Here is a 24871-nt window from a genome sequence, read left to right as displayed (position 1 = left end):
AAACCAAAACTCAATTTTGATGTGGGAAGATGAACGGGACGTTCGACATGAAACTTTCTTTGCGGAATACACCTGAAAACCAAATCACATGATGATATCGATTGAATATGATCACATTTTATTACCAATGATGGGTTTGCAAAGTGGTTTAAGCGTAACTACAGCTATGTTGGCAACCGGTGAGTTCACTGGCGTGCTCACCGGTGTGCTGACGGGTGAAGATGATTGAGCTTGTACAGCCATTGCTCTCTCCGGAATTATCAGACGGGGAGGAGTTCTGAGTTCTTCAACGATGTCATCCACCTGGAATGAGACACATTATTGATTTGAATTATCACAAGAGGGGGAAAGATGATTTCAAACTCACTCGAACTTTTTCAACAGATTTGCGTTGATTGCGGCAATGATGGACAGTACTCATCATAGGGAAGGACGACATCTGGAAACATCACAGTTAATTTTTGCAATAATTTTCATTATCCTCACTTTAGAACGGAGCTGCAGTAGCGACACGGATGCTTAACTCGCAGAGACCGAAGCAAATAACAGAGGTGCTAATCCAATCGGCCGGGAAAGACAGAATTGCTGGCTTGAAGTGGGTGATTTCTGAAAACAAACAGGGAATAGGGTTTGGAATTATAATGTAGATGAGTGAAACTAACCGTAGGTTTGGGATGAAGACGACAGTCTAGAAAACAAGTCGCTTTGTTGGGAAATCAGCATAGTCCGGAAAACAGATAAAAATCCATAAAGTGCGGTGGTGCACAGTAGCTCGAACGCAAGAACACAACAAACAAATTGATGGGGGGTGGTGCAAGAAGGCGGGCGGTTGGCGAAAACTCCAAGTGGTAATGAAAGGTACTACCTTGGAATCAATGAGGGATAGTCGCGGTCAGTGTTGCCTTTTATACAAGAAGAAGGTTTGATGGGTGTGTGAGAGAGAAAAAGAAAAGAGATGTGGGCGGAGTCAATCAACGCATCGACATTGGGCTTTCCCGGTCAACCGTCCCGTCCTTTTTCTTTTTCCCCTCTCTCGTGTACAAGGGTTGACATGATCGAGTAGAATGTTGCGTTTCGGTAATGAAAATCAGATGATATTATGACATACAGAAGCGTGGGGTGATAAGGAACAAAAAACCGAGAATTGAACGAAAACAACGAAAACAATCGCTGTAACAAGCGATGAGTGTAAACTGGGTGCAAGGGAAACCCTCTCTTTTAAAGAATTGAATATTAGATCGGAAAGTCTCCCGAAATCGTTGATGCTGATGATCGTGAGAACCTGTTTTGATTATCTTTCTGTAACACTTTAATTTTCTATCTATCTATCACATGAGTTCCTTGCGGGGATTCCCCCAATGTCCTCTGATGCCTATGATGCACCTGGAATTCCGATCCTTCGAGAATTGTTGTGTCTGATACTGTTTCTCTATCAGTCAACTATTCGCACTTTGGACTTCCTATCTTTTTTTTCTTTTTCTTTTCTTTTTCTCTTATTTTCTATTCTCTTCACATGAATTCACCATGTAAGAAACAATTGATTGATGAGAGACAAAATCTCCAAAAGATGAAAGGAACATTGAAACTGAACGTGATATATCTCATAAATCTAAAATCAGAGAAGGATTTGGCAATGTATCTCTTTTCTTTTTTTCTCCTTTTTTTGTTCCTCCGGTTCCAAACCGTGGTTCGATAAGGTGTGTTGTGACGTGGATGACCTTCAACTACCAAATGTTCTCGAAAGAGACCAGCTGAAATGAAAACGAAAAAGAAAGCGTATGATATTTTCAATGATGATTATTCAGAAATCAAAATGTAGATCATAATGCAAATGACGTGTTTATTTAGACAGACTGATTCCCGGAGGCAACTTTGATCGGAGAAATTTTTAAACTTTTGTCACACATGTTGATTTCAGTTTTTTTTTCAAACGACAACTTGTTTTGACTGACTTTGGATTTTTCTGGAATACCGTGGGGGTGTCTTTCGAAAGATTCTTTCGAAAGAGTTTAAAATTGCGTCATGGTGACGATGGGGATCAGATAGTGTTGTGACATCAATTTAGGATTTGGGATTTGCGATTTGGGATCTCAGATTTGGTGAAATTCAGTCGAAAAATTGTTATACCAACAATCTAACATCAAAATTTACACCTGAATTACTTTTTTCATGACTCATCACCTTTATTTACACCCAATAAGTACTTATACTTTTATTTTCCAGAAGGATCCAATCCGCTCGCACTGAAAACCGGTTTTCCAGTCGTCACCTTTTTCACAGCTGTCAATTTGACGTCCAAATCATAAGAAGTCACGTCGACAATCATTTTCACGCTATCCAACGTGTCCATCAGTCTACCGAAGACGCCAAGGGTATTCCCCCGACCGTACTCTCCATATTATGTATGTACCTCACTATTCCTCATATGCGTATAAAAGATCGCGTACTTTGGAGGGGTCAGAACAATCAGTGTTCTTTTTTCTCGTCATTGCCGTTTTCTTTCGAATCTACACGTAAGATGGTCATGTGCGCGGCGTATCCCTTTCGCTGATAGCAACGCTACCGTATCGAGAAAAGATCGTTCGCGGGGGCAGAAGAAATATCGGTGTTTGGGTATAAACAACAACCCCAAGAAAACGAAAATGCAGCAAAAAAACAGCGGCCCTGTTAATTAGCACGTCCGCATTATTTTTCTGCAAAACGTAGATCAACCCGAACTGTGTTGTAGTGTAGCATTCCTATCCAACGATAATTAGTCACACGGTTTGACGCCTTTGTCAAACTACAGTATCCCTTAGTTAATGGGTTTTGTGTTTCAATCAAAACCAATTGTTTGAATTTTGAAGGTCTGTACCATGATAAACTGTTATCAGACTGCAATTTGGTATAAAGCTGACTTGCATGATATCGGCTCGGGCCGATGAAAAATTGACCGGTCGGCCCGGATTCAATAAATGTGCACAATCTTTTCACAAATTGTTTCGAATTTTTTGATATTTCCATCAAAAATAGACAAAAATTTCATGTAGTTGTTTAGGTTTTATCGATATTTTGACAAAATGAAAAAATTAAAATTTTCAAATTGTTGTATTGATTTCCGGCCCGTTACAAGTCATGTAAAAAGCTGATATGGGTTCACGAATCTTTTAAAGAAGGATCCATCAAATAATTTATTTCAAAAAGCGCGAGCACAAAATTTTTAACAAAATAGAAAAAAGTCTTCAGCTGAAACATTGGCTAAGACCTGGAAACATTCAAGGCATTGTGGTGGGAGGGGAATTTTCTAGAATTGACAAAGTGAAAGCCGTAAAAAGTAAAAAAAGTTTCGGACAGAGGTAAAAGTGATATTCAGGATGTGGTGATGGTAGAGAAACGTGCTTGTCTAGAAATTAAAATCTGAATGACCTCAGAAAGACCCAAAATTCAAAAATTATACAAAGCAAAACTAGAAGATGTTGAAGTAGACTAGGGGGGTGGTTGGTTGGAATTGTTGGCATACACATTTTAGCTATTCATAATTCACAAGTTATTCACAAAATTCTTCACAAGTTGTCAATGTAGACCATGGAACCATGAGTGATTCCAGATTGTTCGAAAGTCGACTGGTTGGAGCGGCACTCTTCTTTTGGCTCAAGCTCCTCCAATGTGAGAATGTCAAAGTACCATTGTGGGAGGCAAGGGACCGCTTTCTTTGGGAAACTTTGATGCATTTGGAAGAACAATGGACACATCTCAGACTTCAAGGCTTCTTGGAAGATTTTCTCAATGCTGTCGTCACCATTGAACTTGATAACCTTTTTTCCGGTTGGAAATCTGATGAGGAGGTCGTGTGCTCCGGTGGAAGGAGTGTCGTCTTCCAGAAGGCTCTTCTTGTATTTTTCCACTTTCTGCAAAACATAGTTGTTGATTGTTCATTAGATCATACTACAGCATAGGGGACCAGAAATTCAACTGATTCAATCAAAGAACACATTTCTCTCTCTTTCTCAAATACGGAAACTGTCAAACTCCGAAAACCGAGAAAGTCACGTGTAATAAGGTGGATAGGAAGAGAATCGCCATCAGAAAGCGACTATCTTCCAATTTTTGCAGGAATACAGTATACATGACGTCGTTATAATGATTGGCTGGGGGGGTTCAGTTCAGAATGTCACGTTTTCAACACTCGTCGCACCGAAAATGATGAAACGAGAGTGAATTGTATACTGTGAAGAATAGGCGATTGTACTCGACTTACCTCGACACGATTCTCCGTCTCCTTTTGCTTTCGCTCTTCCTCTTCTTGAGCCCTCTTCGCTGCTTCTTCTTCAGACTTGCTCTTGGCAATACGCTCCATATCACGCTGCAAGCTCTCTTGGTACTCTCGGTTCTGCTCCTCCATCAGACGACGCGCCTCGTTTTGTTCTCTGCTACGAAGGATACGGTCGGCTTCGTCGGTGATGAGGTCGATGAGAGCCAAGTCGATGTTGGTGGCGACTGCTTGGGGGTTTGAAAGGTCTTCGATCATAAGCTTCCTGGTCAAACTGGTAGCTTTGATCACAAAAACAATGACACAGCTTTTGCGTTTTCTTCCGAATACACTGTCCGGGCGCACTGAAGTTTAGTTGTATATAGTTAGCAGTTTTATAGGTTACTCACGTTTTGCAGCATCCGGGGATCCCATCACACATCCAAAGAAGACACCACCACGGGTTCTGACTTGCTCAGCAAAGTTGGACACAAACAAGGAATGAAGGAAATCCGGACTTCCATTGGGGTCGTGGATATAGGCAACGAGCCATTTCCAGTTCTTTGTTGGCAAGTCGTTACGCAGCTGAAATTATGAAAATATACAAGTTAACAGAATAGAAATAAGAATCTCATGAAATATGGCAATTTGTGTTTTACAAGGGAAGGCTTTGAAGACACGGCTTTCAAACGATCTATGAATTTGGTGATACGTACTTTCGACTGCGTGGAGACCATTTCTGTTATTGAAACTGGCTAAATGTCCCTGTAAACCGAGTTATGAGCTCTCAAACTTTTTATATGGTGAAGTTTTTTCCCATGGACAAATGAAACAGCGCGGTGGCGTATATGCCGCCGGTTTGGAATTCCATGTGAAAAAGCTTAACCATATGAAAAGTTTGAAAGCTCATAACTAGGCTCGCAGAAACATTTAGCCGGTTTTGATTGCAGAAATAGACTTCCCGTAGTCGAAAGTACCTATAACCAAATGTGCAGAATGTTTGAAAACCGCGTCTCCAAAGACTTCCCTTGTGAGGCATCTCAAAATTCTTCCAATTCCAAAAAAAATGTCAATCATTCACTTACACTCTGCAATTGATGTTTGTAGAATACTGATTTTTTGTTTGCATCATATTGAGGGAATTCTTTCGACAGGTAGTCAAAAATGTGTGTGTAGACTGGTGTGGAGACTCCTGAAACATGATATTTAGTTAATTTGTGGTTGAAAATGAGAAATTAACTAACCAAAGAAATAATTGTACACGTAGTTGAGCATAATGAGCGGCAGTCTGACAGGCAATGTGAAGAACTCAGCGAGGAATTGTATGAGGGAGTGGTACCTGGAAAATTGGAAGATAAACACGGTGATTACCAAGGAAATGTTTCAAAGTTGTTTGTTTTGTTATATATTTGACGTTTTCTGAGAAATAGATAACGGACTACATTTCCTACTGTCCTCAAATAACTTGGTTGCACCTTGCACTATCAATGTACTAAATCTAATCAACGGCACATCAGCACTTTTACTTGAACCTGTCCAACATGATTGATAAATTTTTCGAAGGATCAACAAGCAATATAGATACGTTTGGTGTCACTTATAGCAAAAAGCTTTAATGGCAGAAAAAATTCATCTTTCTCCAAAAAATAATATTTTTAGAGTAAACTTGGATATTCACAATACCAATTTTTATCTCATCGATATTTTCTTTCACTATAGCTGCTATGCCAACCAAAATCCTCCAAAATCAAAACTCACCGTGGCAAAACGGGACCTGGCCTACTGGTACTGCTGGTACTGCTAGTCCTTTCTTCTGTTGGTGAAGGCAATGCAGTCACTGAAGAAGATGGAGTCGAGGCAGTTGGAGTCCGCTCATCTCTCATTGTAGCTGGAATCGTTCCCTGAAAATCATAAATATGCTAATTTACTCAAAAAACGGCGATTTACCTCGAAGAAATGCCGAACAGCGATTTCGACATCAAAATTTGTGCGGAAAAGGTAGTCCATGGCAGTGTCCTCATTACAATTTGTGATTTCCTGAAAGGAGTTCAATGAAAATGAGCTCATTTTTGCATTTTTAGTGGTGAAAAAAAGTGCAAAACTTACTTTCATTTGTGCCACTGCTGCTTGCTGGGTTTCGTCCATTTTTGGTAAGCTGGGCCGCGGATTGACGACAACTGAAATGGTCAAAATCAATAAAGCGTAAAGAAACGTATGTTGAACAAACGCGCGGAGAAAGAGGGTGCGCTCTCGAACCATATCTTGTGCACAGCACTGCCAACCAACGTCGACTAGATAAACAGTGCGCGAACGGGATAACGGAGTGTCGTTGGTTTCGTTGTTGTGGATTGCATCGCCATCGGAAAAACATGAATGCAGCTGGAAAACGTCAATATAATAAAAACGAAAGTCGTTTAGAAGCGGAGAACGGAGAAAAGAAAAAATATATAAGACGCAGAGGAAATTGGGAGGAAATTGGAAGAAAGGTGCTTGAAAATTGGAATACTTCCGCGGGAGAAGGCGTTTTCGGAGAATAACGATTTCCGACAGCAAAGAACTGCAAAGGCGAATATGATTTTGAACATAAACCTCGATGAATTCACTGAAAGTCTGAAATTGAAAATCTGAAAAAAGGGAAAAGAAAAAGAAATTCGAATAGTAAATCTATGTCACCAATTCTGTTTTTATTCAGTATTTATATGGAAGTCGCTAACTCAATTAGCGAGAGACAGTGTGCATGGCAGACGCCACGTCTTCATTGTTATTGCTCGCTTCACATCAGATAGAAAAGTCGACAGAGGAAATTTTGAATAAATTTGAAAAATATATACAACCGGACAGTATGATAATGCACCTGCTAATATTCAAATTTTAAAAAACCTAAAAAAATTTTATGAGTTGAGCTAGCCCACAACGGTATTTATACTTTTTTGGTCATACGGGAGCTAACTCACTTTATCTATGAAAGTCCTGTTCGGCGGACAGAATACAAAAAGAAAAACCTTTTAAAAACTTTTCACATGGTTCTAATTTTTTAGCATAAGGTTTTGATTTTTTGTTCTTTTTTTTTTGTTCAAATTGAGTGACCAGTGGCTGATTTTCTTTCATTGTTTTTGAAAATCACTTTGCAGATGTGTCTAGACTCTAGAGCTGAAACCTAACTGTAAGATGTTTAGTCATTTCCAACAATAAACATGTTTTTTTTGTTTTTTGTCTACTGGTCATTTTGTTTTCAAAAATGTTTCCTTCGAAAGTTGTATAGAACTCGTGGTCCCCTCAATGTCTGTCCCTCGTTTCACCAAAAATATACGAAATTTGACGGGCACCTGGCAACCAAAAGCCACTCCGCCTTTTCAAGAAAGAAAAATGAGAGAACGCAACAATGAAAACTCACTATACATTTTGTGTCGACTCGAAACTAAAAACTGGACACCAAATGAACTTTTTTCTAACACTTATCTCTCTTTCCCTATTCTTTACCATCGAATCGACAAGTGAGTTAAAAACTTTTTTATCATTCGATCAATAGATAAAATACGGAATGGGAAAGTTGCAGACGAAACTTGTGGCGATGGGAAATTCAGATGTAATGATGGAAGATGTATAACAAATGATTGGGTTTGCGATGGAGCTCGTGACTGTTCAGATGGATCCGATGAAGTTCATGAAGCGTGTGACAGACATTTGAATAGTGAGTGGGAAGTTAGAAATGAAGAATGAAAATAGCTAATCAGTTCTTGTGGTTATCACATCAGTATAACACAGAGAAAATCAAAATTCCTTTTGAAATCGAAGGAGTGTTATCTGTAAATCAATAATATAGATTGAGAAATAATAGATTTTTGGAGAAACATTTACAACTCGCTCCATTCGACAAAACAGAGAAAACCATTTTTACATTTTTACCACCAAGAAGGTTGTCAGTAATCGCGACCGGCCGTAGTTTTCTTCAATATTAACTGAGCACATTACTTCATATACTTTTGAATTTCTGGTGCTACTCTGAAAATAACGTGTTGACCCCGACTGAATTTTTTTTTTTGTTTTTCTCTTTTCAAATCAAGATTGAGACTGCGGTATTCAATTTGGTACCAAAATCGACACACTATTTGTTTCCCCTCTCCCCACTCCTCATAAGGAGGAGATCTCATTAGGTGGATGAGCGCACTCTACTCGCCACCTCCCAAGCGGCGTTGTGCCCGAGTGGTCCGGGTTCGAACCCCGACCGTGAATTTCTGAAAATTTAGGAAAAGAGATGCGATCATCGCGACGAACGTAGCTTATGCAGTTTTTTACAACATTTTTTCTATAATTTTATCGCAATTTGAGCCAAAAAAAAAAGAAAAAATGAACCTCATAAGGGTAGGTCTGAAAATCAGTATGAAACAGATCACTACTATTCCAAAATAAAAGATTTTTGATATGATTCAATTCAGAATACCAGTGAAAACAGAAAATTCTCTTGGAACCATGTCCAAAAATCAGCCTGAAGCGAGTTATCAGAACTCAAAGTGTCAAAAATCGATCCTCGTCGTGCACTTTTTCAGTACATTTCAATAGAAATTCTCCTCGTCGTGCACGAAAGGTATATTTTTAAAATTCAGGAGAAAATGGAAGAAAAAACATTCACGTTCACGACGTAAATAATTTCTATTGAAATGAACTGAAAAAGTGCACGACGAGGATAGATTTTTGACACTCTGAGTTCTGATAACTCCCTTCAGGCTGATTCTTAGACATGGCTTCAAGAGAATGTTCTGTTTTTCATGGAAGTTTGATTCGATTCATATCAAAAATCTTTAATTTTGGAATTGCGGTGACCTGTTTTATATTGATTTTCAGACCAATCTCCAAGAGGATCATTTTTCTCTGTTTTCCGCTCAAAATGCAATAAAATTATAGCGAAAATGTTGTAAAAACTGCATAAGCTTCGCGCGTCTAGTAGAAGATAAAGCAATTCCGCGTCATCACTGCTCATTGTTCATCCATCCGCGGCAGGAATCGAACCTGCACCTTACAGACCTCCGTCTGGGCTGTTATCCACTAGAACATAGAGTGCGCTTATCTACCTGATTAAGTCTCCTCAGGAGAGGAGAGAGGGGAGCGCCTACTGTGTCGATGGTCCCTACAAGTGCTTATACAAGTTAGTCGAGCTATAATATGTTTCTTAAAGTATAAGCTTGAAGGTTTTTTCTCCTTTTTTCAAAATTTCATATTTTTGGCAATTTGAAGGAGTTGGTTGACTATTAACTGGTGGCATAGGACGTTTTTTTCGCTGTTCTGGCAAATAAAGAAATCAGAAATACAGTTTTTTGAAACTTTCGTTTTCCCTCCATATTATGGAATAACCTTTCCTAATATCTACCACTTATCCATTTAAATTCCAGAAAACTCTTCATGTTTCGGAAATCAACCAGAATGCCGCAAGCACGGACTGGCAAGATGCATACCGCACGAGTGGCTCTGTGATGGTCATCCGGTAATTTTCTTTTATTTGAATCCAAACTGAATGCTCTAATTAAGGATTGCGATGCTGGAGAAGACGAGTTCAATTGCACTTCCATAGACTGGTTCCGTCATCCGGAGTCGTTAATGAGAAAGTATCAAAGTCAGCTGTCAGATAAATCGACCACACAGTATTTGACTTATTGCTTGTCGGATGAATTCAGGTAACCACTGTTTTGGATCGACCTATAACAAAACCAAGTGCATACAGATGTGAATCTTCCGGTAATTGTTTGAAGAAAGAACAAGTATGTGATGGGAAGTTGGATTGTGGCGGAGGCGAAGATGAGAAAAATTGTAATAGGAATACCACAATGCCAATGAATAAAAACGTTTCTACCACATCGAAAATGAGAGACTCTACTACAAAGGTTGCAACAAGCACGACGTCTACATCAACTACTACGCCAACAAAAACTAGTAAGGGACATATTAATTTGAGTCAATATTTATAACATTACAGGTGTCACCCTGAACAGATTGCTGGCATTATCTACTACAGCATCTTCACCAAAAATCTCCAATGGTACAACTTCTACCATAAGACCGACAACAACCACAAAGCCGAACACACCTCTTGCACCCATAATCCACATTCAACCAACACTACCCACTTCTTCATACGTCCTCTCAAAAACTGTTACATCTCCTCAATCATCGTCTCCTACCACCACCCAGAAAGTAGTTGCCCGCACATTTGCATCACAACTACACACGACACAACCGCCGAAAATTGTCGTAAAATTATTAAACGACAGTTGGTCGAATTCGACGGTTGATAAAAAGTTGAAGGAAGAAACACTAACGACTCGTGTTTCTGTTTCGGAAATGAGCAGATTCGGTAGGAAAGGAAAAATTGGGGAGCCGGTGAGGTTTGTGAAAGGAATTCCGATTGAACCAGTTAATTATCATAATTCTACCAAGGATTTTGAATGAAATAGGTATAACACTTTTATATAATTATATCCTAATCTTTGAATAAACTTTCTTTTTTTTCTGAATTCACCAATTGAGAGCCTAAAACTGTTTATCATTACTGCTTATTTCGGCTCCATCATTACAAATTCTTCAATGACACAGACACTATTAATTAACTTCGCAAACAAGAATGGGGAAAATTTTCAAGGTATATGATGTTCAATGTTCATCTGACAACGTTAATAAGCTTATCGTCTTGCAGTGAAACCGACCAGGACACGCATTTTTGATGATAAAGAATATGGTAGAAGAGGGTGGAGGCAAACTAAATTCTTTGCACTAATAGAGGACGGAGTTAATGAACACACAATTTGAAGCACAAAGTTTAATAAGATCTTACTATACTAGAGTTAGGATATGTTTTGGTGCAATAGTTATATTAGAAAATTTATTTATTTTATTTTAAATATTATTGATCACTGTATTTAAATAAATCAAATGACTCCACTACTGTTGAAAAATTTTCGAGTGTTTTGTAGCCATGACCTTGCAGAAGAGACGTGGAATGCTCTCTTAATACGCTCACTCAATTTTCGATAATCAAATCATTTACCGCTTATCTATATTTTGACAAAAATCATTTGACGTCGGCGATTCTGACTGTAATATTTCGCCCCTCTTTTCCTTTTTCTACCTGCTACGTTTCCGCTTGACACAAAATTGCTTTTCTGCAACATTACTCCTTCCCTCATTTTTTTTTCGTGAAAAAGCGAAACAACTTTTCTTCAGTGTGCTTCTCCAACTTTTCTCAGTTTCGGAACCCACGGGAATGCCAATAAATTACACTAGAAATGCATCTGAGGTAACTTTTCGTTTTAACCAGGCTAGATAGTTAGGGAGTTTTCAGGGAAAGTTAATTTTGAGCGCCCAGCTTCTGCAATGGCTGGACCAAAGAATTCCGTTGGGAGACCCCATGAGAATCCCGTCTATCGAATCTTATCGATATGTGCAAGATCTCGGAAAAGGACGATTTGGAACTGTAAGTGATTTTTTTTTCAAAGTCTGACTACTCTTATAAAAGCATAATCCAAAAAATCAGAAAAAGTGCATTTCTTTTAATGTAGCCGACTCTAAGTTCAAAATTTGGCTGTGCCGCTGATAAAAAGGGCAAAACCTAGCGTATAGTATCAAAATAATCAACCTTATTATTTGTTCTTCCAGGTTTGCAAGTTTCTGAACGGAAACACGTTACTATGTGAGACAGTGAAGAAAGTGAGCATGGAAATTTTCGATCATTGGTCACAAGACGCAGCAAAAGTTTCAAACGTCAGTATGACCTGTTTATTCAATTCATCGTTTCAGTAACTGTTGACTTTTAGAGACTGGACACCTTCATATCAGAGTTTCGCTATTTACACAAGATCACAAATGACAATAATCGAATTGTGAACTTTTTAGGAATATATTCAGACACGTGAGTCTTTAGTCTTCCAAGTTTTCGTCTGAGAGCGTTCAGAAAAAAATAATCCGATTTACAGCAAACAAATGTACATAATGTCGGAATTCTTGCCACGTGGATCTGTAAAAGACGTGATAATGAGAGAAACACTTGCAGAAGACACTGCGATCAAGTATTTAATGGAAGTAAGAATACAATTCAGGAAAAGTTATTATCAACATGACACATAGTTCTTCAGACCGTTGAGGCTCTTCACTACTTGCATACTTTGACTCCTCCAGTCATTCATCGTGATATTAAAGCTGCCAACTTGTTAATTACAATCGGTGATAGTATAAAACTAGCAAATTTTGGTTTGGTACGAGATCTAGCTGTTGACGGATATGGAATTGCTGTAGCTTCGGAGATTACCTTGGATTTTCGAGCGACTCTACTATATGTCGCTCCGGAAGTTCTGAGTAGTACACTTGGGCCCGGTAACCGAAAAGCGTACGAGCTCCCAGCAGATATTTGGTACAATTTGCTTTCTGTTAAAACGCTTAAAACTCAATTTTTTCAAATTCCAGGGCTCTGGGATGCACCTTCATAGAAATGCTGCTGAAACTGCCCCCACATTTTGAGTACTTCGGGAACATTAATGAAATTCCTCAAGTCTTACTTGGATATGCAAAAAGTATCGATGGGAAAGTGCTGCCTTACACTTCTGAAGTGTTAGTACCATCGTCTTCGAAATGCGTTCAGAAAATAGTGGATTTGATGTTTGTCAAGGATCCAGAGCTCCGACCAACTACCAAGAAACTCAGAATTCAGGTAAATATATTTATATACTTCAGTTACTTGAAACACTCTATTGCAGATCAAAAAAATTCTTGAAGACGATAACGAAAGTGAAGATGGTACGGATCTCATGTCTTCAGCTAGCGTAAGTCTCTGTTTTCTAATTCATATTCTATGTTCGAGCTCTTTCCAGAATAGTAGTACCGATGGAGCAACATATCCAACTCTAAATAACTTGAATGATAGAAAAGTTGGTCGAAGTGGTGGAAGCTGCTTGCCTATCGAAGATATGGAGTATGCAGCGACGAAAAATGAACTACCAAAAAGAAAAAAGAGGAAACCCAATCATAGTAACGGTGCTCACTTTGTAATTGCCAGTGGATACTATCTTTCTAGAATTTTATATTTTTTGAGTAAGTCAGTCTTATATTGTTTTTTGAGTAAATCGCTACCAACTTACCTAACCCATTCCAGATATCCTTAGCCGATCGATATGCTACCTCTTGTTATTCTTGTTTCTAGGAATCACTGCCTTGGGCCTATTTCTGCTGATATCATTTTTTGTTGTCCGCTTTGTGCGCTATGTAATAGCACTTCATTGTAACTGTGATTTAATGCAGCCGCAGTATTTGATCATCTCAGGGATATTGATAGTGCTGATGTTTGCTCTTTTGTTCAGGTAGGGATTTAAAAAATTTTTTGATTTCAACTTTCACACTTTTTCAGTTGCTGCATGGTGGCTCTTGGTGAATACAAATTCCGAATGGCTAACCAAACTTTGGGCGGGTCAAAGTAAGATTTTAATTTATTTTACAGTTATTTTATTACTATTCCAGATTCTTCCTACCACGACCGCAAAAATCTGCTAAACTATGTGGTGTCACTGTAATAACTGGTAAAGACGATATACCAGATGTGATTGGGCCACTGGAAGAAGAAGTAGCACTGTCACCATCAGTGATGAAAAACCACGATGACTATTACTATGATACTCCGTAATTCAGGAATTCTGTTTTCTTATTTCCCATGTAGTTACCCTCCACTCATACACCGATTCTCTATTTGTACAACAAACTCTCAAAAAATAAAACAAAATTCATTTTAATGTTACGTGAGTTGATGAAAACTCAAGAGAGTGATCAAAAAATAATATTGAAGGAATTGAAACCCGTTGAAAACTTCCGTTGGCCACTATTCCAATCATCTCTCGCTGATAGTAACACTGTTGTACATTAAGTAGATGACGTAACCTCCAAAGGCAACTCCGACGAGCTGAACAAATAAATTATTGATGATTGGGAAGTAGGAAAAAAGATACTAATGTGCTTACCGCTAGAAGTATAACAAAGATTCGTTCCTCTAGGTTGCGAATGCCTGCAGTTCGTTTTTCGATGTCAACGTCATACCCTGAAACTGTAAAAAGTTAGATTCGACAGGTTTAAAACTTTTATGCGTATGCTGACACTTTTGAACTTATGCGCTCCTCCAAACGTTTTAATGCTTACATTTTTATGCTTGACCATCGTAAAAATGTATCAAGTTATATATAGTCATGCACCAAAATAACTGGAAGGGGTGAATGACAATTATTCAGAATAAAATCTCAATAAACTGGTTATAGAAATTCTGACTGGTGAATTGACTATAATCCAATTATCATCAAATGACAAAATACTTACCAGATGGCCTGTTCATTGCGAATAAACTATAGAAACAATGTAACAGTAGTTCAGCTGTTCAGTTTGCAGAAATTGTGATCAAGTGATAGCTGTCTCGTTATTTTAAGAGGCGGGGAAGGATCTCCCAAGTATCAAACAAATGTCTATAGAGACTAACCGCAGTTCTGCGTATCTCGGTTTTAAATGTCTTGTCCGCTACCGTACTTGTTGGAAACTAACATGACATCCAAAGAGTCGGCGAAGTAGAGTCAAAGTAATCGGGGCAAACAAATATGACAAAAAAAAACGTCAGCCCTATATTGAGCAACTAAATTTTTGGAGTGTGTGTTCTCAATGTGTTCTGACTTGTTGTGGGTTGATTGTAATTGAACTATATTGAGTTTGATTGGAATGTGTGGTTGAGAGTCTGGAAATACTTGAACAAACAACACTTTAGTAACAACTATTTGAAAAATGAATACAACCAAAGAAATCATTAAAAATTCATCAATCAGAAAGAAGGGGCGACGACGGTCTAATTCATCTTGATTTCAGTTTCCCATTTGTGAACCAAAGTGTTGAACTTCCACTCGTCTGGGTGTCCGACATGGCTGACTTTGTCTTTCTGAAATATTAATTCGCTCAATGTTTGCTTTACCATTTGTTTTCTTAGAAAAAAGCAAAAACAACCATTTGACAGACTTTTTACTGACCAAAAATCTACCGCCACAACATTTCATGATTATTGGCCCTCAAAAAGTACAAAATTAAACTTACAAAGTCAAACTCAGACCACTTGAAGGATGGCACTTTGCCCCATGTTGGTCCTCCTTGAGCGACAAATTGAAGTTTCTTCATCAACTCGACATTTGTTCCCTAAAACTTACATTTGGTGTAGGAGAAAAGTTTTAGCCGTCTCACTGTCATACCTTGTAGTCAAGAGCTCCGTGGTTCACGTGTCCCTGTCCTGGGAACTCGTAAGTTCCGTTAGCCGGGTTCAAGTCTCCACGAGCAGAGATACCGGCTTCTGCGGAGTATGGTGGGTTGCACTTGCACTTTGAGAACTCGTCGTTTTGATAGTCGTTGTATCTCATAAGAGCGGTAAGGGTGTCTAAGTCATGAACCTTGACATGGTCACGGTCAAAGATTTTGGCTCTTGGAGAGGATCCCCATTTGAACCAGTCACCGAGTTTGGCGGCTTGACCGATGAATCCGGAGATTTCAGTGATCTCTTTGAAGAATGGAATGTTGTAGGATGGGAAGTAAGAGTACTTCTCGATGAACCATGTGAGATCGGAGTAAACAATCTTTCCTCTGAAAATCTATTTTATTTCATTTTCCTGCTGGTGAAGACTCACGGCATCTGCTCCAAGACATAGAAGAGTCCATTCTTGGGGAGTGGCCGGTTTGGTGTGAACTTTTTGTAGTTCAAAACCGCCCATTGGTTATTGTAAGTTCCCGAGTTGTAAAGAGCATAAAGTTTGCACCACTCTCTAGCGTCACGCGCAAGTTGGTTGGAGACGATAGCTCTGACCCATGTTGGAAGTTGACCGACTGGTTTCGTATTCTCGAAAAGAGAAGTGTTGAAGACACTGATAGTGGTTTCAATGACTGCCTGAATAAGAGAAATTGATAAAGGGAATTGCAACTTTAGATATAAACAATACCAGTCCAGAAGTTTGAAGTGCAAAGTCATCGGAGGAGTACAAGAGTCCTGGGTAGGAAGAGAAGGAAGATCCGTATCCCGGATAGAACTCGCGGTCATATCCGAACTTATAGAGCTTGATAACTCTGAGCATGTTTTGGAATCCAGACATAGTGACTTGAGAGATGAACAGATCAGTGTTTCCCGGAGCAACTTTAATCAATCCCGAGCACTTTCCTCCGGTCTGCTCGAAAGCTGGGTCTCTAGTTTTGTTCAATTTCTTTTCCAAATCATAGAAATCTCCGTTCAAATTAAGGTACAAGATTGGGTGAAGCTCATAGGTGATTCTTGGGTTGAACTCGCGTCCCTCATAAGCGTCGATCAATCCGGAGACTTGATGGTATGTTCTGTTGACCGCTCCCCAATAGAGATCATCTGGAGCGACTGTTTCCAAAGTGGATTGAATCCACTTTTGATTCTCGGTAAGGAAATCGGAGAGTCTGGAGCAGTATCCGGTGAAGTTCTTGCAATAGTCCTCCTGAGCATTCTTCAAGTGGTAGGTGAGAACAGTCTTGGAGAGGATTCCCTCAAGGTATCCTGCGGAGTACGCTTGGAGTTGTGGGCAGTAATTCTCCTTGGTCTCCACTTCAAGGAAGGTCCATCTGGAATGTTCAATTTCAAAAATCGGGTGGTTTCTACAGTACTGTTATTCATATTTTCAACTGATAACCTGTTAGATGACTATGTTGATGCTTACAAATAAAATTGATCAATGATTTACTGTTTTTAAAAAAGTACTAACCCGGTAGTATTCACTGCATTCTGCCACCTGGCCACAGCGACTTGGTTACGACAATCGAATCCTAAAATCCAAAGATATAATATTCTTAATTGCAAATATAAAAATATAAACTTGCCATCAAGAACCTGTGGTTTGTTGTCCACTATACAGAGTTGCTTGTATGTGTAGTGCTCATCACGTCCTTCTGAGCTCTGAGATGCCACAAAAGAGGCCAAAAGTAGGCCAAGGAGCACTGAAAGTTTGCTATTATCTACCTGAAAGTTAATTTGGACTTACCTTTCATTCTGAATGTGCTGCGATTGGCGAGTGGTGGAGCAAGTCGAATACCGAGTGCAAGCCGCTTATCAAAAATTGTAACTTACTTTCTTATCAGTGGTCTTTTCTTTCTTTTCTTTCTGCTTCATTAATATATGCTTATCTTCTGATTTTTGATTGGGAGACAGGAGATCGGCGTTGAAATTGAAAATGAATTGATGAAATTGAAAAGTTAGAATTACAACAATGACTATCTTCCATTGAACAAAGGTTTATTTGAAACTTGTATTGAATTCCATTTTTTACAGAGTTGTACGTCCACTGTGGACTAAAGGCAAAGAAAACATGATCGGGAATATATAAAGCACACGTAGAAGGAAATTGTCGGAGAAGAAGTTTGTTTCTTTTTTAGAGATCTTTTGTGTGAAGTTGGAACATTTCACGAGTGATATAACTGAGTCCGTCGGTTGGCAGAGGACTTGGAATGAAGCACGAGAATAGAATGAGTGGCCAGCGGGAACCGAGCGCTTGACGGAGGTTTTCAACAAATCCGAGTTGGTAGGCATGGACCTCCTGGAAAAAAAAACGTATAATTATATAGATTTAGCAAAATATTTGTATAGTACTTATTATTAAGCGTTTGATTGTTACAGAATAGCAAATTTCACTTTTTGTGCAAACTATGTAGGAAAGGTCATGGAGTCAGTGTGGAGTTATGGAACGTTACCTATATAATTGGAAAGCTGATAAAACGCTGATTTTAAATATATATTTTGTTTTTGCCCTTGAGACCTGGTATTCAAAAAAACAAGGTCACGCTTGCCGAATTTTGGCCTTGTTTTTATCGAATACCTTACCTCGAGGGCTAAAAAAGAATATATATTTATAATAAGCATTTTCTCAGCTTTCGAATGATATCGGTCACGGCCCATATCTCCAAACAGACTCTCTGACCTTTCCTAGAAAGAAGATACTATGAGAATAATATCTAGCTAATTTTAAGAGTTCACAACTAACTTTGATTCTAGTTAAAAAAGAAGAACGTTCATATTTCTAATTAAAAAACACTCACCAAAAGATATTCGACTCTGGTTTGCCCTTTCAACAGGCAGAACACCTGTGCAGACACCAAATACAACGAGAACAAGGAGGCAGTGAAGGTGAACACAAAAAGAAGAACATGGAGGAATTGGTAGACGGAGATGAATCCGAACATCCAGGCGAGATGAGGGAGCATCACTTGCCACAAGTTTCCGAAGCTTACTCCTCCGACCAATTTGATGTTCAACAAATTCCATGCATAGGAAACGAGTGGGACAGTCATCACGAATAGGTTGATGACGGCGGCGACGAAGTATCTGAACATTTTGAACATATCGTTTCCGTCTTTTTTAATTCTATCAAATTTGTGCCATCCAGTCATCACCAAACATTCTATTTTTCTTGAAAACCATACCTCTGATTGAAATGTCCTACGCAAACACCTCCGAACGAGCAGTGATGGTCACGACGAAGAACGCATACGTCACAAACTGAAAATATATTTGATAAGATGAGGTACACGCGAACTGTAACAGGAGCGCACAAAACAACACAAAACAGTTGTCTTAGGTTGTACTGGGCTTCCGCAATCAATAAGAATAATAACTTACCAGGACAATGATATGCTCTTGGTGGAGACATTGAGTGGCAGCTATGGCAGTGTCTGAAAAATTGTATAAATCAATTTTTTATTCAAATAATTATATTCAAACTCACTTGTACCCCGGTTTTACCACATTCGGAAGCATGGAGTGTTTTCCGTTCGGTCCGGTTCTCAGCATGAACACCCAGTTCGAGTACAAGTTGAAAACTGTGAAACCAATCAATGCTGCACGAATGACCCAGGCTTCGCCCATCACTGGATACCATGTCGGGATAACGTATAGGAAATGGAGAAGTATGCCAGCGGGGAGGAATACCAAAAGAATGGTGGTGGCGATCTGAAAATGGAAGGTAACGACATGCCAATATATTTTTAAAACTATTTTTTATTTGTTGATCTAATATTTACTAAGGTCCCGTTAAAATACAATTTTTCACAGAAATACAATGAAAAAAAAACTCACAATATCTTGAATCTGTGTGGGCATAATCTTCTGAAGTTTTTTGCTTAGTTCGATGTTTCCATCTTCATCAGCTCCGTATACCATCTGCATCGTTTTCTGGAATGAAAGAAGTAAGAAAATGAGAAATAAGCACTAAGAAATAAGAAATAATCAACAACTGAGAGCAAAAAGTAACGTTGATAAAAAGAAAAAAGTGAGTCACCTGCATGAATCACTGGTAAAAGTTGCGAAACTTAGTTCAAATCTGAATTTCAAAAAACTTCAGGACTAAAAACAGTTATTTTTTCTATTTTCACCAATTGCTAGAGAGAAAGAGATGGAGAGAAAGAACAAATACAAGAGTCCCCCTCTCTGGCAGTAATAGTGCTACTGCCAATGCCTCTCAGGCTCATCTCTGCCGTCTCTTCCTTCCGCGTACTATTTCTGCTCAATGCCATCTGCCACCCCTCGTTCTCTCTTATATCTGTTACGTTGTACGACCCCCACACCCCTACCAATGCGGCTAGTGTGTTACTCACTCTTCCTCTCTGCCTAGCACAAGAAAATTGAACAACGTGCGCACACTCTTCCTCGCTCTCACACACCACACTTATACACATTGGGAGAATAAACATCTTTTGGAGCTTCTTCACTTTGGTTGGAAGTTTTGGAATCGGAAATAGTTTAGTGATACAATTTTCCTTGAAAAAAACAGACAACTTATGCATCAAAAATTGATTTTTTAAATGCAAAAGTTTCAAAAAATTAAAAACGTGATTAAAAATGTAGTATCTTTTCTTGAAACCGGGCCGGGCCGGACAGAAAATTATAAAAAAAATAGATATACAAGTTGTAACTGAATAAAAAAGCTACATATTCAAAATTAATGTCCAGCTAAAAAAGGGAACGTTCAGAAATGCGTTTCAATGAGAAAGTTTATTTTCGACAAGCTTCTTGAAAAAGTGAAAAATAGGATAAGGAATGAAAAGAACACACCAAAAATTGTTTTCAACGACAGTTATTTCTTTGAATGACCAAACATCACGCAAACAAACAAAAGTGGTCTTTTTGATGTTATTTTCGGCAGAATTCCAGTTAACCAACCTACTGTTTCAGTGTTTTCAATTCTGGGGGCATAGAGGCGTTGCCTTTCTTTTGGTTGATATCATATCGATGGAAACTTTTTGACCTCGAGGTTTTCTTCTTCAAATTTTTTAAAAGAGAACGAAAATTTCAAACAACATTCATTCATTATTCATAAAACAAGAGTGAGCAACAAAAGTGTTCTAGCAAAATATGCATTGAGGCCATATTATTAGTAATTTTGCATAGTAGTGAGAAGTATATTAGTTTTTTAGATTTCTATAAATATTTTTCTTTCAAATATTAATTATGAGTCTCGAGACAAGTGGTGGAATTGCAATTGGGGGGATGAGAAATTGATATGGCATGGTTGGTTCCCGGTGGATTGGAAAGAGAATGGAATTTGGGTAATAATTTTCAAAAATAAATTAGCAAAGCGGTTTTGCGGTCTTCAGTGGTCCATCGTTCTCAACGAGTCCGATTCCGTCAACAGCGCATGCTCCTTGGTTCGTTCTCGTGTTCTCGCAGACGAAAATTACCTGAAATTGAAATTACACTTTTACTCCACAAAATACAAACATACCTTATCAGTTCCCTTTGGACACTTGAAAGAGGCAGTCTTCCAAGCACGGTCAGCAACTGTTACAAACTTATCGGAGCTGAATGGACAGCTCTCGATAGTCGAGCAACATCCCTTCAGCTGAACTCCGTGTGTTCCTTCATAATAATGGAATCGGATTCTCGATTGCTCGGTGAATGGCTCGACGGAGGCTTCGAGTCCGGCCATTTCTCTTGGGAAGAGGAATGTGGCGGCGTAGAACTCGCCTTCCGTGCTCTCCTTGATTCCGGTGACTCTGTTCATGAATTGACCAGTGACAACGTTGAACTTCGTGGTGAGGCCACGAATGGATTGAGTGGTATGGGCATCCTTGTATCCGCAAGTGTTTTCTTAAACAAAATGATAATGTTGAGAACAGAATGATGATTATTACCAGTTTCAAAGTCACACTTGGTAGCGTTGCATACAACTTCCGAGAAATCTGCAGTCTTGGCTCCCTTAGCAATCACATGTCCTGATGGGAGCTTAGCGCTGAATGATAATTAGTGTAAAATCAGTATTTTTATATAAAAATTAAAACTTACGTTTTGACACTAGCGAAAACAGTCTCCTCAGTATGAGATGTTCCTACAGCAGCGTTTCCATTCTCTCCTCCTTCGAATGATCCGCCGAAGTTAGATCCAGCTGTTCCAGCACCTCCGGCTCCAGCGGCTCCTCCTGCTCCTCCGGCGCCACTTCTTCCTCTGAATCCCTTGGATCCGAATCTTTCGGTAGCTGACACAATCTTTCCTTCTGGTTGGGTCTTCTCGAACAATTCTCTTCTCTTATTCTTAGCGGCTGCTTCGATCTCCTCGGCACGGATAGCGTTTTCAGTGTCTTGTTTATCTTGCTCTTCCTCTGCTCCCTCCTCGAACTCATTCTGGCACTCGCTTCCATTTCTATCATAAGAAACTTCAATGTCATCTAGAATAGCAACGTCTCCTTGATCACCGATGAAGTTGGACGCGACAAAAACAATCTGAAAAGCGAAAGTTTTCGAATTGACCAACCTCACCGTTACATTTTTCCCCATTTTTCCCTATTATGTCTGTCCCTGTCCACTCACATCAACAAGAGACGTCTTTGGAAGGATGACCTCCGTAGTGCCCATTCCGTCGACGTAAGGGAATTCCTGGCAGTTGATCAGCGGATTACGTTCCGCGTTAGTTGGGAATGATTCACGGAGACACACTTGCAACAGGACACTCTCTGATTGCCAGTGCTTGGCGCGGACGACGATGTCACTTGAAGCACAGCCAATTGAGCATGACGCGAATTGCGCTTCATCGGATGGGGCGGCTGATTTAGCGTAGGCAATCAGGTAACTTCCTTCTTAAAAAAACAGAAATTAAATTGTTATTTGGTAGGTAGGTGTAGGTATTTCCCTATATAATTGTGTTTTACTACGTAAGATGTTGCAATTGTAAATGCATGAGAACAAAAGCTTCTAGGTCCGTTAAGAAGGGTTGTAAAAGAGGGATTTTCGGTAAAAGGGAAATTATATGACCTTCAATAGTTACTAATCCAACCGGAATTCCTAAGGAGGCCCCACCTGGTGTTGGAACTCCTCTGTTCTGAAGTTGGATTGGCACACCGCTGGCAATCTGCCAGTCGAGTTGATCATCTGGTGGTGGCACATTAGCCCAACAGCATGGCCGTCCATCAAAGTTGCATGTCAAAGCGTTTCCTGAAGCGCAAAAGATTAGTTTCTCCGCATTCCATTCCTATTCGTTGAAAATATGTGTCCTTTTCTTGTTTCCTAGGTCAGTGGGACATCAATCTGTCTCTTTCCCCGCGTATATCACACTGAATCTTGATCAGCGGAACAGAAAGCCGTTAGACATGAAAAAAAAACGAGTGAATGTATTTTCTTGTCATGGCGAGGCGAAATCGAAAATCCATGGGAAGGAAGTCGGATGTTTCACCGACTCTATCCGATGACTAATACCGCTTTTCTGATAAGAAAACCAGAACCAATTGAGAGAAATCCCATTTCTTGAATAAAAAATATCCTTAAACCTGATCGGACTGGGCCACCGCCTTCAGCATTGTATCCGTCGGCCGTGAATTCGGTAAGCGATACCTTCTGTCCAAGAAGACCTGCAAGAAACATAAACACTATTAAAGTGCAATCAACCGTATGTCAATGCATTCTAAGTATACATCATAGTCCCGATCGTTTTCCCCCATTTTCGCGGGATACGATCAACACAGACAGTTTTCACTTTGACTTTTTGGCGCCCCCTCCCCCCACAACATCTATCATTTCTCATCTTTTTTATCCGCCCTGTCTTGTTTCAAGACGGACATCGTCTATCTCGTTCCCTTTTTTTCTCTTTTTCTCACTAGTTCCTTTCAACACAACCATGATAGCTTTCACTTGACGAGAAGTGACATTAAACGTCTCTTCACGCGTTCGTTCCGAAAAGAAAAATGGTGTGTATATGTGTTCGGTTGAAAGTTTAGTTTTTCAACTATAACACAAAGTGAAATCGAGATTGAAACATTGGGGTTGTTCAGATCAAAAAAGGGAAAATTGGAAAATGAGGATAACGAGGAATAAAGAAGTCAAAATCACAAAACTAAATGCTCTTATAATAAAATTCTTAGCCTAAAGTTAAAAGTCTAGTTTGTCGAACATTTTTGTGAAAAATACACTGTGACATTTAGAGATCAAAGTAATTTTTCCCATCGAATAGTTTTTGAGCTGTAACAAAACTATTTAACACTACCTATAGCTTGACTTTGGGTTTTCCAATTATAAAATGAATCCCCTCCGTACAAACCTTCAGCAGATGATCCTTGCACGTTGATTGCTTGTGTCGGCGTCTTTCCAGCAGCAGCAACACGAGCCGCCGCGGCAGCAGCTGGCTGAGCAGGAACTGGTTGAGCCTGAGAACAACCGCAGCATTGTGGTGTGCACTGTACAAAAAAACAACGGTTACAACATGAAACACACATGCAAAAAGGTTCGGGCATTTTCTTTTTTTGATACTATACTTTTGACTCCAAATGAAAACACCTGAGCGGAAGGACGGAAGCAAACGAGAGAAGGACCTGTATGATTTGAGATTGAGGTGAATGTAGTGCTTAACATTGGTAATACAATGCACAAAATGCACAAAAATGCACAAAATCAATGATTATCCATCAGCGAGCACCCAGACAAAGAACAACGGTACACCAATATGACTGACATAAATAAAAACGACTCGGCTGGCAAAAAAAGACTATTCAAGGCATCATGCACCATATTCCATATTCCAATTAAAACCACCCCATTCAGTGACTTACCGATGCAAATTGTTGTGTTGGCGCGCCATACTGGTAGGATCGTTGCGAGGTTGGGAAGCATGCTAGTGTTCCTGTAAAAAATCTCTCTTTCATTTTCCGAATTTCTCGAACAGTCATTCATCGTTTCAGGTTTTGCCCTGCGGTCTCGACCGGTTTCGGATGGCGATGTGAGAGATGGACAGGCAAGATTTCTTTAATAGCCGCCAAAGTGCGTACTACTACATCTCAAGCTTTTTGTCCGTTCCAGTCACGGCATTTCTTCTTTTTTTGGTCTGACCATCCCGAAACGTCGAAACAGTCAATTTCATGACGAACTACACATGAAATATGAATTCTACATTTTACTATGCCGATCGGGTGTTGTAAATTGCCCTTTTCTTTTCTACGAAGTGGAAACAACAACGAAATCTGATTTTATGGGAACGGATGTGAGAGGGCGAAAGTTTTACGGACCGCGTTTTTCTTTTAGCTATGGGAAATGAAACTACATTAAATTTAACATTCCTGAAATGAAATAGATCAAATAAATCAAATAACACCATTAAACGGTGAGAGAGAAACT

General features: G+C 39.3%; 8 protein-coding genes across 8 annotated transcripts; 3 read left to right on the top strand and 5 right to left on the bottom strand.

Moving 5' to 3' along the window:
* Positions 1-10: 10 nt before the first annotated feature.
* On the bottom strand, positions 11-723 carry GCK72_025591 (uncharacterized protein; the record flags this gene model as incomplete). Its single annotated transcript, XM_003106190.2, has 6 exons — positions 11-72; positions 126-303; positions 368-439; positions 487-498; positions 548-606; positions 663-723. The coding sequence occupies 6 exons, from the start codon at positions 721-723 to the stop codon at positions 11-13; spliced, it is 444 nt and encodes a 147-aa protein (XP_003106238.2).
* A 2819-nt stretch (positions 724-3542) lies between these two features.
* On the bottom strand, positions 3543-6373 carry GCK72_025590 (uncharacterized protein; the record flags this gene model as incomplete). The annotated part of the gene is made up of 8 exons (XM_003106099.2): positions 3543-3887; positions 4238-4593; positions 4639-4813; positions 5314-5420; positions 5473-5567; positions 5987-6129; positions 6176-6265; positions 6335-6373. The coding sequence occupies 8 exons, from the start codon at positions 6371-6373 to the stop codon at positions 3543-3545; spliced, it is 1350 nt and encodes a 449-aa protein (XP_003106147.2).
* Positions 6374-7664: 1291 nt separating this feature from the next.
* Positions 7665-10669, top strand: GCK72_025589 (uncharacterized protein; the record flags this gene model as incomplete). The annotated part of the gene is made up of 6 exons (XM_003106222.2): positions 7665-7722; positions 7785-7919; positions 9616-9707; positions 9752-9897; positions 9945-10153; positions 10197-10669. 6 exons carry the CDS (start codon positions 7665-7667, stop codon positions 10667-10669), a joined length of 1113 nt encoding a protein of 370 aa, XP_003106270.2.
* An 811-nt stretch (positions 10670-11480) lies between these two features.
* Positions 11481-13886, top strand: GCK72_025588 (uncharacterized protein; the record flags this gene model as incomplete). Its single annotated transcript, XM_053736404.1, has 12 exons — positions 11481-11513; positions 11559-11690; positions 11873-11977; positions 12031-12125; positions 12190-12295; positions 12349-12623; positions 12677-12920; positions 12967-13032; positions 13081-13300; positions 13362-13566; positions 13614-13679; positions 13724-13886. 12 exons carry the CDS (start codon positions 11481-11483, stop codon positions 13884-13886), a joined length of 1710 nt encoding a protein of 569 aa, XP_053579970.1.
* Positions 13887-15080: 1194 nt separating this feature from the next.
* GCK72_025587 (uncharacterized protein) lies at positions 15081-17275 on the bottom strand (the record flags this gene model as incomplete). Its single annotated transcript, XM_003106187.2, has 8 exons — positions 15081-15170; positions 15323-15421; positions 15475-15859; positions 15904-16160; positions 16213-16852; positions 16993-17053; positions 17108-17224; positions 17269-17275. The coding sequence occupies 8 exons, from the start codon at positions 17273-17275 to the stop codon at positions 15081-15083; spliced, it is 1656 nt and encodes a 551-aa protein (XP_003106235.2).
* A 380-nt stretch (positions 17276-17655) lies between these two features.
* Positions 17656-19445, bottom strand: GCK72_025586 (uncharacterized protein; the record flags this gene model as incomplete). The annotated part of the gene is made up of 6 exons (XM_003106274.2): positions 17656-17820; positions 18320-18605; positions 18704-18779; positions 18900-18952; positions 19006-19229; positions 19356-19445. The coding sequence occupies 6 exons, from the start codon at positions 19443-19445 to the stop codon at positions 17656-17658; spliced, it is 894 nt and encodes a 297-aa protein (XP_003106322.2).
* A 1333-nt stretch (positions 19446-20778) lies between these two features.
* On the top strand, positions 20779-23890 carry GCK72_025585 (uncharacterized protein; the record flags this gene model as incomplete). The annotated part of the gene is made up of 4 exons (XM_053736403.1): positions 20779-20824; positions 20873-21334; positions 21610-21771; positions 23808-23890. 4 exons carry the CDS (start codon positions 20779-20781, stop codon positions 23888-23890), a joined length of 753 nt encoding a protein of 250 aa, XP_053579969.1.
* GCK72_025584 (uncharacterized protein) lies at positions 20846-24402 on the bottom strand (the record flags this gene model as incomplete). Its single annotated transcript, XM_053736402.1, has 9 exons — positions 20846-20956; positions 21001-21365; positions 21410-21507; positions 21561-21994; positions 22082-22347; positions 22568-22702; positions 23035-23115; positions 23802-23937; positions 24310-24402. The coding sequence occupies 9 exons, from the start codon at positions 24400-24402 to the stop codon at positions 20846-20848; spliced, it is 1719 nt and encodes a 572-aa protein (XP_053579968.1).
* Between the last annotated feature and the right edge of the window lie 469 nt (positions 24403-24871).

Source organism: Caenorhabditis remanei, chromosome X, assembly GCF_010183535.1.
Source record: "Caenorhabditis remanei strain PX506 chromosome X, whole genome shotgun sequence".
NCBI lineage: Eukaryota > Metazoa > Nematoda > Chromadorea > Rhabditida > Rhabditidae > Caenorhabditis > Caenorhabditis remanei.
This window is presented reverse-complemented; position numbering and strand designations above follow the sequence as displayed.